Source organism: Hakea prostrata, chromosome 5 (assembly GCF_041222555.1).
Source record: "Hakea prostrata isolate BN-2017 chromosome 5, UWA_Hpros_2, whole genome shotgun sequence".
Lineage (NCBI taxonomy): Eukaryota > Viridiplantae > Streptophyta > Magnoliopsida > Proteales > Proteaceae > Hakea > Hakea prostrata.
The window spans coordinates 41,016,928-41,036,350 of NC_142604.1; the positions used below are offsets into that span (position 1 = coordinate 41,016,928).

The 19,423-nt window shown below is 37.8% G+C and overlaps 1 protein-coding gene and 1 long non-coding RNA gene across 7 annotated transcripts in view; one reads left to right on the plus strand and one right to left on the minus strand.

Moving 5' to 3' along the window:
• The window catches only part of LOC149015990 (uncharacterized), a 92,571-nt gene that overhangs the window by 64,902 nt on the left and 8,246 nt on the right, over positions 1-19,423 (plus strand). For 2 of the 5 annotated variants that reach the window (XR_016173621.1, XR_016173625.1), the window contains exon 5: positions 184-7,390. This is a non-coding gene — a long non-coding RNA (uncharacterized LOC149015990). Of the gene's footprint in view, positions 1-183; positions 7,391-19,423 lie in introns of those variants that run through there. The other 3 variants (XR_016173623.1, XR_016173624.1, XR_016173622.1) reach the window with 3 other exon arrangements.
• Positions 1-19,423, minus strand: part of LOC149015991 (polycomb group protein EMF2B-like) — a 95,999-nt gene that overhangs the window by 61,284 nt on the left and 15,292 nt on the right. For both annotated transcript variants that reach the window (XM_089157008.1, XM_089157007.1), the window contains exons 3-6: positions 14,156-14,261; positions 13,883-14,042; positions 13,729-13,788; positions 190-329 (exon numbers count right to left, since the gene is read on the minus strand). In XM_089157008.1, coding sequence (XP_089013134.1) covers positions 190-329; positions 13,729-13,788; positions 13,883-14,042; positions 14,156-14,261 — 466 coding nt within the window. The remainder of the gene's footprint in view (positions 1-189; positions 330-13,728; positions 13,789-13,882; positions 14,043-14,155; positions 14,262-19,423) is intronic.

Below are 19,423 nucleotides of genomic sequence, written 5' to 3' on the forward strand. Positions count from 1 at the left end.
GATGATCCTTATTCAAACATATATTTCTAAAATTTTTCTTGATTGACAGATGTCTGAATATAAATATATGATTTGTCAATGCAGAAAGAACTGCAAAACCATTTTTAAAAGAAAAAATAGCAGATTTTAATTTCTATTAAAAAGTAGTTCAAAGAAAGTAAGACACATTTACTGTTGTTGCAGATATACCTCGAAGGAGCAATAATACATAGCAACAGATGATTCGATATCAGTACTATGCCCTGCACTCAAGTTTCCATGATTCTCCAATGATGTATAGAATGACTTCACTGGTAACCTTCCGCATAGGCAGTGATCTCCAACACTTGCTGACATATCAAAAAGTGTATTATTATAATTGCGTTAATAAAGACCACTCCATGTTTATATACTAAAAGATCCTCAGAGAACACTGTGCGTAACAAAAACCAAACCATTCAACAAGTGATAAAAGAAAAAATGTAAATTCACAGAGCAAGTTAAGGAGAAAACTAAAAAAAGAAAACTATGTCACATGTAAGGATTTAAGTACCCAATGTTAGCGAATACTTATTAATATGCATTGAATCTTTAAGGGATGGATAAAATACTGATGTGCAGGACCTCACAGTTGCAGAAGCATTTTTGCACTAAGTATACCCTTCTCACAGTTCAAGGTCTCGCGAGATTCAGCCGAGTTTTTGATATCTCAAAAAAAGAAGACAAGTTGACTTGCAAGATCCAGAAAATACAAGAACTTCACTGAGATCTCTGTTCAACTGGGATCTCAATCCATTTCAACCCTTCATTATTCCAACTCAATCAAATCGAGATGAGATTCCTTATATTGTCTCGACTGCTTTCGACCTCATCTCGACACAGCAGCCTTCTTCATCCTTTTTTGCTAGATTTTTGGCCGGAAACTTACCAGATTTTCCATCTGCAACACATCTACACTCTTCTTAGCTCATTACAACAAGAAATCAACATCAATCAAGGGTTTTGAAGGTCTTCTTAAAGGAAGGTAAATTTTTCCCCAAATTTCATTTTTTTCCAAATAACATGTTCTAGACTAGGTGTTTGAGTGTGGATTTAAATTATTGCTTAAAATCTTTGTCCAATCTACACCTTCATGGAAATTTTTTTAATTATCTATTATTAATTCATTCTTTTGAATTTTGGATTTAAAAATATATTTTTTAAGAAATTAAATTAAAAGAATAATGAAAAATGCTTAGGTTATGAAAATGATTCTAATATATGTTAGAGTCCATTGGAAGGGCTACAACCTCATGGAGTCAATTTTCTTTCGTAAGACTGCTTGCTCATTCCTTCAGCATTTCGGTTTCAAAGTTATGGTCGAGCTGGAACTCATACATACACTTGTTTAGAAACCCTAAAATAGACTAAATACCAAATTTTAGCCCAACCTGACCATTAAAACCCATGAGATGGGCCCTCAAGTTGGTGCTTTATTTTTATTTTTTAAACAGATATCAGTTTTCTGGCTGATCGAGATCAGCCTCAAGATTGAGATTTTGAACCATGGCCCTTTTTACCATATATTGATACAAACACAAAACCATTATCAAGAAAATGTATCATACTGTACCATCCAAAACTTTACCAATGTCTCGTATTATTTACTATTACATCTCACTACTTACAAGTTAAAAAGGGCTGCCACTAGCTTTTGTGGCACTGGGGCGTCATTTGACAGAATCAGGCTTGGCACAACACCAGCACACCCAGCCTTTACTCATCATGGAAAAAACTGAACATGCAATTGGATCCAATGTCTCAAAATTATATGCAACCTATGAAATAGATTATGCCTATATTCCTCATTTATTTTTCTTAGTTTCGTGTAATTTTTCAATTACTTTTTACCAACTAAAAATTTTTGACACTTTAAATCTTGGTTGCACTACCATCAGTATTCTGAGTGGGGAAGTATTGCATATACATTTGATCTATGGACAACATTCTCTTAGTATCCATTTCGTGCCCTTCCCCTTTTTTTCTTTTGATAATTAAGATTTATATTAAACAGAAAAATGACAAAGAAAGCATCTTCCTAGAACCCCTTTGGAAAGAAACCTAAGGAGAGTCCAAACAAGGAGGAATTTCCTTCTAGCCAGTATCCCAAATAGAAAGATGAACCAAATTACAGTGTGTAATAAACATGTGCTGCAGCATCACTTTGAATCAGTTCCACTAGCTCTCCAGGGAAGATACTAGGCTCCCACCACAATTCTTGCTGCCTTTGATGAACCTGTATTATGTAATCTACTGGCCCTTGGGTAGCCCCATTATGACTATCCATGCAAATTTAGAATCAGATCTGATGGATAACTCCAAGTACTCTTCTTGAATGCAAATTGAATCCCTCCACGTATGGCTTGCAATTCCATTGCCAAGACCGGTAGCTTTTCCCCTCTGCTAGCATATGCCATAATAGGACTGCCAAAGTAGTCCTTAGCACCAGCCACCCACCATATGTAGCTGCTGACTTTGATAATGCTCCATCACAGTCAAAAGAGATCAAATTTGAAGAAGGCCTAAACCAGGAACAAGCCTTTGGAATCCTAGTCCTTGAAACAACACCAATGTTCCACTTCTCAGCTATTTAAGCAGCTTGGACAGTCCATTCACTAGCAATACACATAGTAACACATTTGACGTTCACATCATCCACATTGGCTCAATTAACTGTGCTGCTGTCTCTTTTTTATCCCTAAAAATCCAATAGTTTCTCTCAGCCCATGGTAGCTGAATAGTTTCTCTCAGCACACAGTACCAACTTCAAAACTAGTCCAATGCTTTCTGTTATTTCCTCTCACTTCCTCACCCAGACAGCAGCTTCATTAATACTTGTCATTGCCCTCCTATCACTTGTCAACATTTTAAATATGCCTCTTCACATCAAGGAGCTGAAGTGCACTGAAAGAATAGGGGGTCTCTACTTTCTACTCCTGCCCAGTGAAAATGCCAATTAGAGTGCACCATGATCTTCCTTTTTATCTCTAGCTGAAAAGGCATCTCTAAAGCATCCCCAAGCCGTAAATGAGTATCTAGGAATATTTTCCACAAACCACACCACCTTGCACCAAGTCACCTCCTGTGCTTTCTAATGGATATATCCCATGCTGATTTGGAGGAGAATAATCCCATGGCAATCCCTTTCCACACCACCATGTTTGCCTTAGTATGATCAATCCTTTCTACTAGTGGTAAGTCTCCCCAAACATCCATGGAAGTTGTTGATCTTCCTAGACAATTTCACGTTTCTCAATGAGAAACTTGTCCACCATCTCCATTCACTGAGAACTCAAGCCAGATTGTATCCCCGTATCTATTGATCAATAATAAACCTTAAGGGTGCCAATTATCGAGCCACATGCAAGTCCCCCTTCCATCACCAACGGCATGCTGTATGAGGGTTTCAGCCTTATCCCTGTATTTCATAATCTTTTGCCAAACCCAAGAATAGTTAGCAATTGGGTGTAACTATCCATACAAAATCTTGTTCATCCTACCTACTATACACCCAAGGGACCTATATACGCTCCTTCTTGGAAGCACTCTGCCAATTCTGTCTTAGAACACCTGCCATGTTGAAGTCCATTATGCGAACAAATCCCTAATCCACCCACTGTGATTTCTTATGCAAGTCCAACCTCAATGATGCACAAGTTAATTATAAGACGACTCATCACACATCCACCGCCTACCTACCGTGTAGGTGGCACCAGCGAGATCCAGCTAAGGTAAGGGTGGTCTACGATCAGCGGCTGCTCCACTCCGCTGCAGTCTCATAAACTGAACTTCGTTGTCTCCCCGCGCGCAAAGCGAATGGGTGTTGTGTCTTGGGTCAGTTTCGGGGCGGGGGGCGGAGAGAGACCAAAAGAACGATTCATTAAAGAGGAACTAGTAGTCATGGTCATTGTTTGCACTGATCAATCAGCTATCAAATATTTGTCAAACAAGACAAATGCAAAATCCCGACTCATTTGTTAGGTCTTGGTACTTTAAAAATTTAACCCAGAGATCAAAGACAAAAAGGAACTAACAATATGGTTGCAAACCATTTGTCTTGCCTTCCTAACGCTAGAAAGGAAAAGAGTCCAACTCTAGAGACATTTCCAAATAAGCAAATTGATGTCGGTGAACACGAAACCTCAGTATGCAAATATTGTTAATTACCTTGTGGCCGGTGAAAAATCATCCCATTGGTCCACACAAGAAAAATACCGGTTCCACTCACAAGTTAAATATTTCTTCTGAGTTGATCCATACTTGTTCAAAATGGGTCCAGATCAAATTATTAGGTGTTAAGTATTTAGCATAAACAACTATTAATTCTTTTATTTCGCCACAAAGATACCATTGGGGGTCCTTTTGGGCTTAGGAAAACTACAGAAAAAGTGCTTCTATGTGGATTCTATTAGCCTAAGCTATTTAAGGATTCTTTCTCTCATTGTCGAGCTTGCAGGGCTTGTGATTCCCTTGGTCGAGTGACCAAAAGGTACATGATGCCCCTGAATCCCCTTTTTTAATGAATATATGAATATAATATAGACATGCAATGGGAAGAAGAAAGTACAAGGGGGGAAGGGGGGGAAACCAAACTAAGAAGGCCTGAAAGAAACTAACAAAGAGCTATCAAACCTAGGTAACACCAATGTGCTTACTCCTTAGGGTGTCCATAAGATATTTATGAGGCAAAAAGGAAATCCTAGAGCTACCATCATTACAAATGACTTTCCAAATCTGATATAAGGAACTGGATTTGGTGGTCCATCTATGGAAGTTACGCTCCATCCATATGTGCGAGATGCAAGCCCCCAGAAGAAGCTCCCCAATAGTGTTAGAAACCGAAGAACCTCCAAATGTAGAACCAAACCAACAACACCCAATGTCTAGGGGGTTGAGGGTGCCTAGATCAAGGCCAAAAAGAGGAAAGGCACAGGACCAAATAGGGCGAGAGAAGAAGAAGGCGAAGAAAAGGTGTGGGGTGGTCTCTACCTCAAAACAAAAGATACAGGAGGGATTGAAAGGGATAAAGCAGTGGATAAGGAGGGATTAGGTGGGGAGTCAAAGGGGAGGGCTCTCCAAACAGTAATGGCTTAGCGGGGGGATGTTTCCCTTGAACCAAGCAAGCTAAAATAGTGGAGAAAAGGGAGCTTTTTTAGGGGTGCCATAGGAGTTGGTCATGTGGAGGAGAAGGGACCAGAAAAGGTCAAGCTCCTTAATTCCTGCAGGAAACTATACCCTGAATCCGACTTCAATTTTTGAAAATTTTTACGCCTAGGGTATTGACTTTATGGGCTCATTTCCTTGAATCCTACTGGAATCTATACATACTATTGGCTGTAGATATGTGAGCAAATGGATAGAGGTCATAGCTTGTAAGTCGAATGACCACAAAGTGGTGATCAAGTTCTCAAGAGAACATGTTTCTTCATTTTGCACTCCTTGTGCTTTGATTAGCAACAAGGGCAAGCATTTATATAATCAGCCTTTTGAGACCTTGATGAAAAAATATGGAATCACCCATATGCATGCTACTGCATACCACCCCCCCCAAACGAGAGGTCAAGTTAAGGTTTCCAATAAGCAAGTTAAATAGATTTTAGAAAAGACAATTAACCTAAGTCATAAGGATTAATCAAACCATTTTAATGATGCTCTATAGGCCCACAAAACTGCATATAAGATAGTGGGTTAATCACCGTACCATTTGGTGTATCATAATGCTTATCAGTTATCACCTACCAGTCAAATTATAGCAGTATGCTTTCTAGGCAATCAAGAAGTTGAACTTTGTTTCTGTCAATGTAGGTGTCCTCTTTTGCATCCTAACTATCTGAGTTGGAGGAACTTAGAAATGAAGCCTATGAAAATTCAAAGATCTTCAAGCTAAAACTAAAACCTTTCATGATAAGAATATTGTCAGAAAAACTTTTTCTGTTGGTGATAAGGTTTTATTGTACAACACAGTTGCATTGTTCCCAAGAAAATTGCATACTAGATGGAAAGGTCCTTTTATTTTTCACTGTGCTTTTAATCATGGTATTATGGAAATAACTGATCCTTATTCTAACAATATTTTCAAAGTGAATGGTCAACGCTTGAAGCCTTTCCTTGAAATGCTAAGTGTTGATAGTGTAGAGGCCATTGATCTCCACGAGCCTTTTTACATTGATGACTGAGATTCTCAAAGGTATGCCCTCCTTTGCCTTGTCATTATCCTTTTGATGAGTGTACATACCCTTTCTATTGCTATAATGTGTGATGCAAAAAGGAAAAATTACTATTGCCCCTTGTATTATAGTTTAATTACTAAAGGGACCCTACTCTTTATGGAACTATTGTTGCCCCCCTCAATTTTAACAGTGTTGAGAAATTATTACAGTTGGATATTTAAGGTCCATTTTTCCCTTCTAGAATTAAGAAGCCAAAACACAATAGTATCCCTATTTAGAAAAAACCACATAAAATATTAATTTTACACTTGTATTCTTATCATTTTGGATTCCCAAAAAAAGAACCCTATCCGTAATAGGAACTTCCTAAAATTGATAGCATCAAATTAGAAAGTAAATAAATAATCTATTGGATGTAGGAACTTTATAAAATTGATAATGTCAAATTGGGTAGTAAATAACAAAAACTAAAAAATAAAACCAAATTGGAAAGTAAATACATAGAAGCTAATAAATAAGGCATTGGCAGTTTTTTGTTAACTAATATTTTGAATCTCAGCTTTGGCTTTTGTCTAGGGAGAGGAAGAGTTGGGTAGGCTGTCAAGAGGAAGAGGAAGAAAAAGCCTTTTTTCTTTGGGAAGGGCAAAAGAAGTCAAATTTTTCTTTTTTTCCCCCTCTCTCTTCCTTCTCTCTTTATTTTGATTAGAGAAGAAGATCTTTTAAGTAGGGTTAAACTCTTCCTAATTACTAAGGGTAGTAATGTAATTTAGTATAAAGTGTAAATAAGCAATATAAAACCTTAGGGGTATTTTGGGATTTTTAAATAAATAAAAAAAGCCATGTCATCACTTAACTAATGGAGTAAACAGTGGTGGGCATCAGCAATTACAAACAAAGTTGAAGGTTGGATTAGTGATTTCAGAAAGTATAGAGGATAAAATAGTAATTAAGCTATACTATGGGAGGGCAACAACAATTATCCCAAAAAAAAATTGAGAATGATTTTGGTACCCATCAAGAACACATAAAAAACTTGTTGAAAATAAGATAACATGTATGTATCTTGAGAGGGGACTTACCTTAGAAAAATAAGAGGCCCTTAATTGAAGGTGTGGGACCATCAATTAGTCTTGTGGATCCTTGTTCCTTTGGTTAGGAGTTAGAGACCAATTTTTTGTGTTGACAACACAAAGAGAGAGAGAGAAAGAAAAAAAAAAGAGTAAAAAGTAAAAGTTGAATTCCTTGGAACTAGACAGGGCACGTTGACTCAGGAATCGAGGTGACTTGATCAAATCTCCTAGGAGAAGATTGTTGAAAAGAACTCTACCATCATTGTCTATGTGGGCATATGCACAAAAGAAAAGCTACAAAGTAATTTGTATTTGCTCCACCATGATAGAATGGAGTTCACTACTTAAAAAGGAAGGGGGGGGGGAAAGAAAGAAAGAAAGAAAGAAGAATGAATTAAAATAAATAAACATGAGTGTCATTAATGCCTTGGTAAAAAATGTTTGGCCAAAAGCACTCCAAATCCTAGTCCTTTCACCCTTGTCCCATTTACAAATAAAGTGTTTTGCCTAAAGGAGAGGTTGTACTTGGAAGATATAAAGTGAGTCGTTATTGAAATATGTGCTTGGTCTCACAAATCAATATGGGGTAATAAAGTTCCAAGTGTGGGGGTTCTTAAATCAATTGTGAGAAAAATTGTCATACTTATGGATTGTTTATGTATATGCTTATCTATTGTCAGAGTTGAATTGTTGAAATTTAGTTTTTTTTTATTTTGTGCTGAACTGGAATTTTGGGTGTATGTTTAGTACAAACACTCATGAGATTATAACTCCTCCTCTAGGGGTAACCTAATGGTTTAAAGCCTTGTGGCACATGCTAAGTGCAACCGTGACTCCTACAAAAGTGAGTTAGGACTTTATTTTCTTGCATTTGTTCTCTTTCTTTATTTTCGCTTGAGGACAAGCTTAGTTCTAGTGTGGGGGAATCTAATGAGTGCATTTATGTACGAAATCCTAGGGAATAAAGCATACATTATTACACATTTTAGACAAGCTACCATAGAGTATAATCTTGTTTTTGTATTTACAAGGTATTTCTAACAAAAAGGAGAATGAGAGCTAAAAGGCACAAAAATGAATATTTTGGCAGATATCTAAAGGCCAAGATCAATTTTCTCGTGGCCCAAGCCATTCCGGAGCCTGGATGAGAAGATATGAAGTCATTTTGTTTCAGTAGAAAAATAAGGGGATGTTATTTTTATATTTTTTCCCTCCCTCACCTCTCCCCTGTTGTTTAAGCCCACATGGAAAAGGTGGAGTATTTGCCTCAATCTTCACCTTATATAAAGCCTAGCCCCACCTCCCTCTGAACACATTGAAAATTGCTCAAAGCCCTTCTTCCCTAGTAGAATCTCCTCAGTTGGCTCTCTAAGGGAGCCAGCTAACTTTTAGTATATTTTTCTTCTTCAAGTAAGCATCTTACTTTTCCCTTTTAATTTTATATTTAGTTTAGGTTTTTAGTCTCAATAAAATAGAGAAAACTTTTCTTTTGTGAATTGTAATTTTTCTTTCCTTTGAATGAAGTTGTCATTTTCATTTTTAGTCTTCTTTTCTCTCCTTTGTGAAACTTTTTCCCACTCTAGATATTATAATTCTAGTGACAAGGGTTGGAGTAGTTAGATAGGGCTAAACGTAGCAATTTCCGTTTATTTTATTCAAATTACTCCAAGACAAGCATATTACATCTCACATCAATTGAAGGAAGAAGATCAAAGACTTTCTCCTTCTGATCAACCCGTTTACTGCCCGATCCCTGCGCTTGCAGTACTTATTTTAACTTCACAACAATTCTCCTTCCTGTTTCTCCAGATCTATGTCAAAGGTCTTATCATTAAAAACCCTGGAACACATATTGTTATTATCCACATTCAACTCCACCAAATTCCCAACTCTCCCAAGGGGAGAGGAAAAATTCTGAATCACCAATAACATCCTGCCTCCTGCCTCCTTAGAAAGGTCAACCCCATTTTTTAAATTCAAATCCTCCTTGATTATCTCCCCTACCTCCTCTCCGATTACCACAAGGACAGCAAAGTAGCTACACTCTAATAGAGACTTCCCTTTTCCTGCACAGTAAACCTCTTTCTATTGGTCAAATCCAAATGGAATTCTGCCACATCACTTCCATATATTCCATCCTTCTCATGCTGCCTTTCCCCTATTTTCCTCACTTTCTAGGTATGACATGACAATCCGGCGACCACTACTCAGCCCAGCCCAAACAACTGGCAGAAAGTGCAAAGAGGAGGTCTCCATCCATATTGAACCTGTTGATAAAACGAAACTCCTGGTCACCAACAACTGGGATTGATGTCAGCAACTTCTTTAGAGCTTTCACTTCCACACAAATCCGAGCATAAGACATCCCTCTCCATGGATTCAGTCATTCTGTATGTCATCAAAGGCTTCCCAATCACACTAGCTATTGCACTCAAACTTGGGGCAGAGCAATATTGGAATGGAAGATTGGGGAAGGAGATCCAAATTGGCACTGAGGACAACTCAGTATACTCTATCACCCCCTCCAAACTCCAAGGTCTCACAATGAATGGCTTCTTCTGCACAAACCATGGCCCTCTTTCCAATGCCTTTGTACGATCTGCTTCAAGACTGAATCTGGAAACAATGGAACCAATGGAACCACTTTGTAACAAGTTAACAGGTACATACAGACGGCTTCCATTACTTCAACAGCATATCCTTCACAAAGGGAAAACTAGGCCTTCCTCCAATGAAGTGGCCAACCAATGCCCCCCTCCATTGGTTCACTTCTTGCAAAGCAGCATCATTCCACAGAGCTCCTTTGACTCCACCCCTACAGATTCAAGGTTTAAAATCCAGCTTCAGACCTTCTCTAATCCCCTAACAGAGCTATCAGCAAATAACTCCATGCCATTCCCATCCCAGCAGGGGGAGGACAATAAGGCCCTCCGGCCGTCCCCTAACAAACCAGAACCACAGAACAAGAATAAAGAAATAAAAACTCTAACCCATTTTCCAATGTAAGCAATCAAACACTTAATTAATCAAACAATCAGACAAACAAGCAAAGAAACCACTTATCTACTGAAACAATGGCCTGAAATGCACTTGGCAGCAACCTCCGGCAAAGCTTAACCTTAACTTGCTTTCTCCTTGTCTAGTTTCCTTTCCACCAGCAGTAGCTTAGTATTTCCTTACTTTTTGTTTCAGAAAACTAGGATATAAAGCCTTATAGTACCTTAGTAGTATTTCCTTCCTTTTTGCTTCAGAAAGCTAGAATGCTTGCTACATTCCATACCCACATGATCAATCCAATTAGTTGCATACACTAATGCGGACTGGGCTGGATGTTATAATCTGATCTCATGGATTTCAAAGAAGGAACATATTGTGGCATGATCCTTAACAGAGTCAGAATATAAGGGGGTTTCCAATGTGGCTGCTGGGTTAATCTGGCTACACCAACTATTACAAGAGCTGGGCTTGACTAGATCACCGTCAATTCTCTATTATGCTAATATTGACCCACCTACTTGGCAACCAACCCTCTATTCCATGCATGAACCATGCATATTGAGATTAACTACCATTATGTCAGGGAACAAGTTGCATCAAATCAACTCTATGTTTGTTTCTACCTAGTCAAGACCAATTAGCCAATATTTGGACAAAGGTTTACCTAGACCACGATTCAAGTTACTCAAGACAAGCTTGTTGTCAGTCCACGACCACTACTCTTGAGGAAGCGTATAGAGGATATTCAAAATTTGAATTCAAATTCAATTTTGAAACAGTCAATCAATCACCAAGACTAACCCTAAGTGGAGATGTCATTCAATTAGCAAGGCTTACCTAAAGTGGAGATGTCAATCAATCAACAAGAGCCTAAGGTGGAGACGTCAATCAATTAGCAAGAGTTACCTAAAGTGAGACGTCAATCAATCAGTAAGACTTACCTAAAGTAGAGACGTCAATCAATCACTTACCAATAGTAGAGATGGCAACGGTCACTAATAAGGTTTGCCATGTCATGAAACTTTGTGATTCCATGAGTGGAGGAATCTTCCCTTACAAACAATGTATTACACCTAAAAATAATGTTCCTATTCGAAGGAAATGATAAGGAAAAACATTTTTCCGTGGACTTTAGGTTTATCCCAAACCATGTTAAATTGCAGTGTCTCCTTCTTCTCCTCTTCTCCTTTTTATCTCTTTATCAAGGGAAATTCAAATCAATAGTATTTATTAGCTTATCTGGCAGTATAGGTTACTATGGATCAAGCAGATAGGTAAAAAGGCACTAAAGATTACTGCAGACCAAGTAGGTAGTAGGTAGTTATGTTGGTGGAGGATAACAACTTAGGACAAAAGTCTCCTCAGATAATATTCTTCAAAAATTTGTGTAGATATAAAAAAGTCTTCGATCTCCCTCACATGTGTAGTTTTACACATGGACAAAAAATGACATCTAATTACCAGCATCTCACTGTATGAGCAGAAGTAGCACTCACATAGCAATGTATCATTCACCAATAAAGCCAGTCAGGCAACATTAAATCATCTCAGAAGACAAACTTATTTACCAGAATAAAAAAATTCTAGACCACTAGTAAGACAAACACGGAAGCAGCAAATTAAATCAGAAGAATACTGAACCAGCTTTGAATCTGATAAAATTCGGCAGCAGATAGTCATACGGAGCAGTAGTCCACAAACATAGCAGCCACAATAAACAGCAGCATTAACTGAAGAAATGGTAACAGGAATAACACCAAATGTGACAAAACAAGCAGACAATACCTCTGAAGTGCAGTGGAGTTGCAGGCTTGCAGCAACCCACTATAATATTCAGCGGAGGCACCCACAATAAAATTTAGATAACATAGCAAAATTAGGACAAGGCAGAGAATACTTCAGCAGAAGTACAGTAACAGTTGTTGCAGTAGCAGATGGTTTCAGATATGTTTACCAGGAAAATAAATAAATAAATAACAGCTAGTGTAGTGCAAAGAAACCCCAAAGGCCTACACCAATGCAGTCTAATCTTTAGAAGAAGAGACATCTTGCACTGTACCTCGGACCATAGCAGCAAACTCGCTGGATCTGAAACTCTACAAGATCTCGATCTGAAGAAACACTAATCCCAATCCTCCGGGTCTTGGTAGAAGTATTAGATAAGGAAAGGCTGAACTCAATTCCAAAACAAACGACGGAAGCAGTGGTGAAGCAATATGGTAGCAGCATATTTTTTTCAGAAAAGAAAAATTCAAACAAAACAGGGGCAGTAGTGCTACACTTGCAGCAGAACTTATAGCATAAAAAATAGAGGATAATACTTAGTTCTTGTGATCCAACTAGTGAGCATATCTCAGCAGAAATCAAGAGGAGTCCCAGAAGATGAGTACAGGGCAGATCGAACTTTGGATTTACGCAAAAAAGTAGGGTGTACCAGCCTAGGTTTGAATCAGATAAGTAGACATACTGTCAGAACTCCTGGGCTTTTGCAGTATAAATACAGAGATATTTGATCCTTCAAAAGTCGTTGAAGGACATCTATTCAACAAATTACTACAGAGAAGGTTGGAGTTGCCCCAGGTAAGAAAAAAACTGAGCAGCTGACAGAGAAGTCCCTAGGCTGATTAAAACCTGCTTTGTTACCATGTTAGGATTTCAGTGCCTGTAATCAACCTAAGGACCTATAGAAAATTAAGAAAAGAAGAACAGAAGACTGAAGAAGGAGAAGGCAAAAGGGAGAAAGAAGGAGACAGTTTGCATGTGTGTGTTTCCCCTATGAGTCTTTTTTTATAAATTAGAAATTCAGTTTAGAAAACTGAGTTACCACAAAAAGTAAATATTGCATAGACTACATAAGATCTCCCAAATCTACTAAAAAGGAAACTATTCTAAGGAGAAAATTGTCAACCACGCAATAAGGAGAATAGAAAGTAAACTATCTCTTGGCCATGCTAAGCCATAATCGTCAACACCTATCATGATGCAAAGGGGTCATACTAGGTATCTAGGCTTACTCAGAAAGAAGATGATATAGAGGATGAAGTTTAGAGAAACAAAAAATACTATGAATGAGAGGGAAACTGTAGCAAAGAGAACTCTGGCGCTTACAAGGCCATCAATAGACAATTGCACCAGTTTCCAAGACAAATACAGTGTGCAACTTTGCATATACTGCAAAGTAGGACCTGCCCATTCTATAGTTTGATGTGAGGAATTCGTCCAAAGTGAATTATAGATGAGCTGTCAAAAACTATGCGGTAAAACAGTTCAAAGTAAATGAAATTGAAGTTTTATACACATGCTATAAAGAAGCTCCCAAATTCTAGACAATTTCACTTTCCGTGCTAACTTTTAAAGAAAAGAGACCAACACAAAAACATTGAGGGAAATAGAAACATATATTCCACAACATGAACATATAACTTATATAATCAAGCAACATAAAGACTCAGTTTTATTCGTTGACGTCTTACATTGAAAAGAAGCTAAATCCAAACTGTTACTTAAACAACCACCGCCACTGCTTGTACCTCCTGTAAGAAAATGAAATAGTAAGTAGTAACCATCATCATAATCAACATCTACAACATACTCAAAAACAAAATAAGACATGTTATCTGAGACTACCATGGCAGATGAATATGAGTGTAAATTTCCCAGGGCTGTCATCAGATGAATGCTTTTTAATTCCAGGGAGAATAAAGTTAGCTTCAGATTGGCCCCTTACAACAGAATTGTTGCATGTAGTTAGAATACATGCCCGATCAATGTGATAATTCGCAGAATCCTGTTCAGACGAGACTTCAGGATTGATGTAACAAAATATAATTTTTCAACAATTATCCTTGCCTTTTGGGAAATTGAAGAAAAGGAACAAAAAAATTGTCAACAACTCCATACCTCAGACATCACATTGTCAGAAATAGGTCTACCCAACAAGACACATAGAGGCAATGGGTTCCGCATTTGCAATTCATCATCACTAATTGACACAGTCATCAGTATCCTACAAATTTTATCATGGGCAACCTAAGTAAGTGTTGTCAAACTCAAACTAAATGCATTAACAAGCTAAGAGAAGAAACATGTAGCGAAGATCTGAAAACCAATAATCAGCATACCAAGGTTAACTTTATGTCAAAGCAACAAAGCAACAGTTTTGATCAGTTAATCATCACATATGGAATAGTTGTTACAAATTATAGCACCTTGGAAAAGGATATAGATACACATCATTAAGGATCCTGGACTACTTCAAAATATGAAAATCAGTATGAGAGATACAGCAGAATCCAAAGTATAATAACTTGCTAGTGTAAACAAAATTCATATGACTTGGCAAATCAACAAAACAAAGACCAGCAACAGATTTCTAGCTGTTCTGACTGCACTTCAGCTTTTACAAATGCATGTCTTGAGTTTAGGCATAGGGATCATGTATGGGTACATGTCCTGCAGTGGGGATTCACCAGAACCCCAAAACTTAGGAAAAGGGGATGTATCCATTATTAACAATCTCAAATAATCTTCAACAATTTCAGATCTGCTATGTCAGAAAAAAAAAATTCAGAAATTTCAGTTATCTAGTTTTAAATTTTCAAAAGTTTTGGTCTACAATGAACTGCTTCATTGAAATTCTGGAGAGAACTCTTGGGGTGGGGGGAATACAATGGTTTGGCAAAATTTTGGGTCTCAGATTTTCTGGTCTGGCTAAAATGGCATTCTAAGATGAGATTTAATACCATGGTTGAGTCCATCTATGGGCCGAGGTTGGGAAAAAATGAAGAGGGGACCTCATTCCTAGACTTTGTGGTGGATTATTATGAACACTTCTTTTGAGAAAAGGACCACATAGTTACCTACAAAGGTGGGATCCATACTTATCAAATAGATTTTTTTCTAAACTAGAAGGACAAACATAATGTTGTGTAAGGATTGTGAGGTTATGGCAGAGGAAGTGTTAGTACCGAAAACCCACCAAAACACAATGGAAGTGTTATTTTTGCCTAAAACCTAACACAAAGTGGTAGTCTTGATTGCGACACACCTCATTGTATTCTGGCGAAACTAGAAGTCTAGAACATGCATTCTCATCTAATGGCTGGATCCATCCCCTGAGCTTTTGAGTACTCTCAATATTGGATATAAGCAGGTCATGACATTGTATACATAAAGTTATCCATGTAGTCCATCATTGCCCTTTTATAGGTAGCGTCATCAACTTAAAGTTGATATCTTACCCTAGGGAATGTGTCAGATAGGCATGGACTATAAGTCTATAACCCGGTCGCAAAATTGGCATAACTAGTTGTGCTGGTCCTAATGGATATCCAATGACGGAGTCTACAAATGATGCACCTGAGCCATCCCCAAACCAATATGCAAACATGCTATTTAAGTCAACAGATGAACCACCATATGTTCTCCCATATCCATATCCATAGCCATAAGCCCTGTACGGTACAACCCCCTTGGAATTTTCAAAATTTCACTGAAATTTTAGAGATTTTTGGCGAAATTTCGATGAAATATTGCAAGCTTCAGTTTCAAATAACATTTCGTTTTGGCTAGCTCAAAGTTTAGTAGTATAGATATTGATCATGCACAACTTGTTACAAATATGACCAATTCCCACTGTACCTAACGGCTTTACAAACAGATTTGCTAGAGCTTGTGGTCTCCTATACGACAATGGCCAGGAGAATTAGTCCTCGTTGAGCTTCTCACAAAGGCAATCAACTTGAATGTGCTTTTTGGGTTCATGAAACACAAGATTTGATGATATTATGGATAGTAGCTTAACGATCACACCACAATGGCATATGCAATCTATCAACAAAGCAAGCTCGTACAACAATTGCCATTCCTATATCAAATCACAGGTGACATGCCATGGCACGATACTCTAAATCTTCACTTAATCTAGTCATAATTGTCTGCTTCTTCTCACTTTCCTGTGGTGTTCTAGTTTTGAAGGTTTTTGATGTGTGTAGGCTGACGCCACAGCCACCGCAAGGATCTTGGACTTCAAAACTAACAACCAATCCAATCTTAAACTCTGATCAAACAATCTCAAAGAGAAAACAGCAGAGCTGAAAGCATATAGTCAAATAATCAGTATGTAATTCATCCCACTGATTTTTTTTTTCTTTTTCTCTTTTTTTTTTTTTTTTTTTTTTTGGGGGGGGGGGGAGTGTTGGTGGGGAGCATCATAAATGGCAGGTTGATCAGACTTACAATGGGTCTCCTCCTTACATTAGGACTTGGAAACTTGAATTTAAGTATAACTAAACCTCTAAATGGTGGAGGCTTTGAACAAGTCCAAGACTGATTAAGCCCTTATAAATTAAATTGGGCCAGATTTACAGCAATCACACCACTTGAACAAGGGGCTGAACCAAGCAGAATATTAAACTCTGAAAAAGATAAGTATGGAAAATACTTCTACTACTACTACAACTGCAGCGAAGCAGCCTCTAGGACCCTACTTGGGCTTTCTCTTGCAGATACATCTCAGGCCTGCATCAGAAGCATTAAGGAAGATGAAAAATAGGCAAGAAACAGGACCAATAAGACCCCAATAGAAGTGTGAAAGGCTCTGGGAGTTTGTGGGGTAGAGTGGTTAACCAAGTTATCTATCAAGATGATGATCACAGGAAAATGTCAAATGATTGGAGGTGAAGCATTAATGTTCCACTGTACAAAAATAAGTGTGATGCCCAGAGCTGCAATAACTATAGTAGCATAAAAATAATGATACTATCTCAGAACATTTTGGCATTACTGTTCTGGAAACTCAGAGCATAGTTTAGTATGTGTTTTCATTTTAAAATTTTGTGATGCGAGAGGTTTCATAATTGGAGTAGGAATCCTTTCTAAACTCCTATTCTAATTATGTTTTTGTTTCTTCTTTATTTTCTACCTTGTTTGTTTCCTATTTCACTTTGAGATTTATTTTATATTCCTTCTTGTATTTATAATTCCTAATCATAGTAGGACTCGCTCAAATTATAAACTATAAGTTCCACATTGAGTGCTATCAATAAACTTAACTTTTTCAGAGCAATTATCTCTCAATCTATGACATGGTATCAGAGCTAGGCTCAAATTTCAATCCCTGCTGAAGATATTGTGCTGAACTAATAGTGGTGCAGACCCTCAAACCTGAATAGCAGCAAGCTGGCTTTGCTTCTCAATTCCCAATTGCAGCCTGGTTCCTTCCACCTTGCAGCTGCCTGGTTCTTCTCAGACTCATCAAAGATTGGAACTGCTCTAGAACCCCTATTGCATTACCAAGTTACAATTTTTTTCAGCAAAAACCCTAGCACAGCCCTTGTTTTGTCCTAACTTTGAGAACAGCACAACAGGGAATCGGGACCTACATTGCTGCCTTCTTTCTTCCTTTTCATGATCTAGAATAAAATATGAACCTAAACCAGTGCAGCCCTGAACATGTTCTCCAAATATACCCAAAAAAAATATTTAATTTATTCCTTGGAACCTGAACTAGCGGAAGATCTGGGGTTTTTCTTTCTGCTATACCTTAGCTGTTCTTATCCTTTTACAACCTATTTTTTGGGCTGTAATTAGTAACAAATCAAGGATCTTTAATTATAATTTTCTTTTCTTTTAGCAAGATTCTGGACTGCCATTAGTAAACAGTTCAGGTCTTTAAAGGTTGTAATTTCCCCTTTTTTTGGCTTAGTTGTTACCCTAAAAAGAGACGGCTATATCAGAATATACTACTACAGCAGAAATTTCTTCAGCCAACAATCCTAACAAGAATGACTAGTAGCCCCTTGGTTCCCCTATCACTATCTTAGATGGATCAAACTACCTAATGTGGTCCCATCTGCCTACATTACTATCACTGACCGAGGACTTCTAGGACATACTACAAGTACTACTGAGAAACCAAAAGACCCTGGATCAGCACAGGATCAATCACTTGCACAAGATTCTCTGATAATAGAATTCCTAATAGATCTGTGAAACCAGAATTACATCAGACTTTCCTACTCTTAGACATTGCTGCTAGTATTTGGACTGCTGCTCATAAGACATGATAAAGTTGGAAACAGGGCCCCAGTCTATGTATTCCATAAACAAATTCATGAGACAAAACAAAAGGAAATGAAGCTCTCTAAATACTACAACATCCTTAATACATTATAGCGGAACAACACCTTGCAGCCAAACAACATTGATGACATTGCAACGACCCAGGTATATGATTTCTTAGTTGGACAAAATATAGAGAATGATCCCATTTAGCTTCAGATTCTCAGCCATGATCCCCTTCCCACTCTAGAGGAATCATACAGCTTTGTACACACTGAAAATTGTCGTTGTGCTGTAATGCTTCCTTCCACTACACCTGATATGTCAGCCCCCAAACTTAGACTGGAAATAGTACAGAGACGCCAAAGACGTTTTCGTGTGTGAATATCGTGGTAACAAAGGCATACAAAAGAAAAATATTGGAAATTACACAGGAAGCCTGAAGATTTTGAAGCAAAAAGAAAAGCTAGTCTTGGAAAGAATCGGGGAAAGACTCAAGCTAACCAAGCTGAAGCTGACTCTATACTCTTTTGACACTCTCCAAGCTCTCCAATGAAGAACTGTGAGTTCTCCCTCAGTTACTACTAGCTGCCCCCACTACCACTACTACATCTACAATTGCCTCTGCTACTTTTAGTAATCATAAACCGACTCAGGTATTTCTGACCAACACTTTTGTGCTTCATCTATATCTAACTCCAGGATTGTGGATTCTGACCTACAGATCACATGAGTGATTTTTTATTCAATTTCTTTAATACAGCCCTTTATAAGGAAAAGACACAGTCTGTGTGGCAAATGGATCCCTCTCCTCCATTTCTGGGAAAGGAACCATTCAATGCTCTCCCACCCTAACCCTATCTTCTATCTTGCATATTCCCTCCTTTTCTACTAACCTCTTTGTTGGATTCTACTAAGAGTTCAATTAGAGGTTCTATAGGAGTCAAATTAGAGTTTGTATTCATGTAAAATTCTATTCCTTGTAATAGTGTACTTTCCACTTAATTATAAATAGAGGACTTGAGATCATTGATCCATAAGCCATATTACCAATATCGTGTTTCTCAACATGGTATCAGAGCCTAAATTCGATTAGGAAGAAAAAAA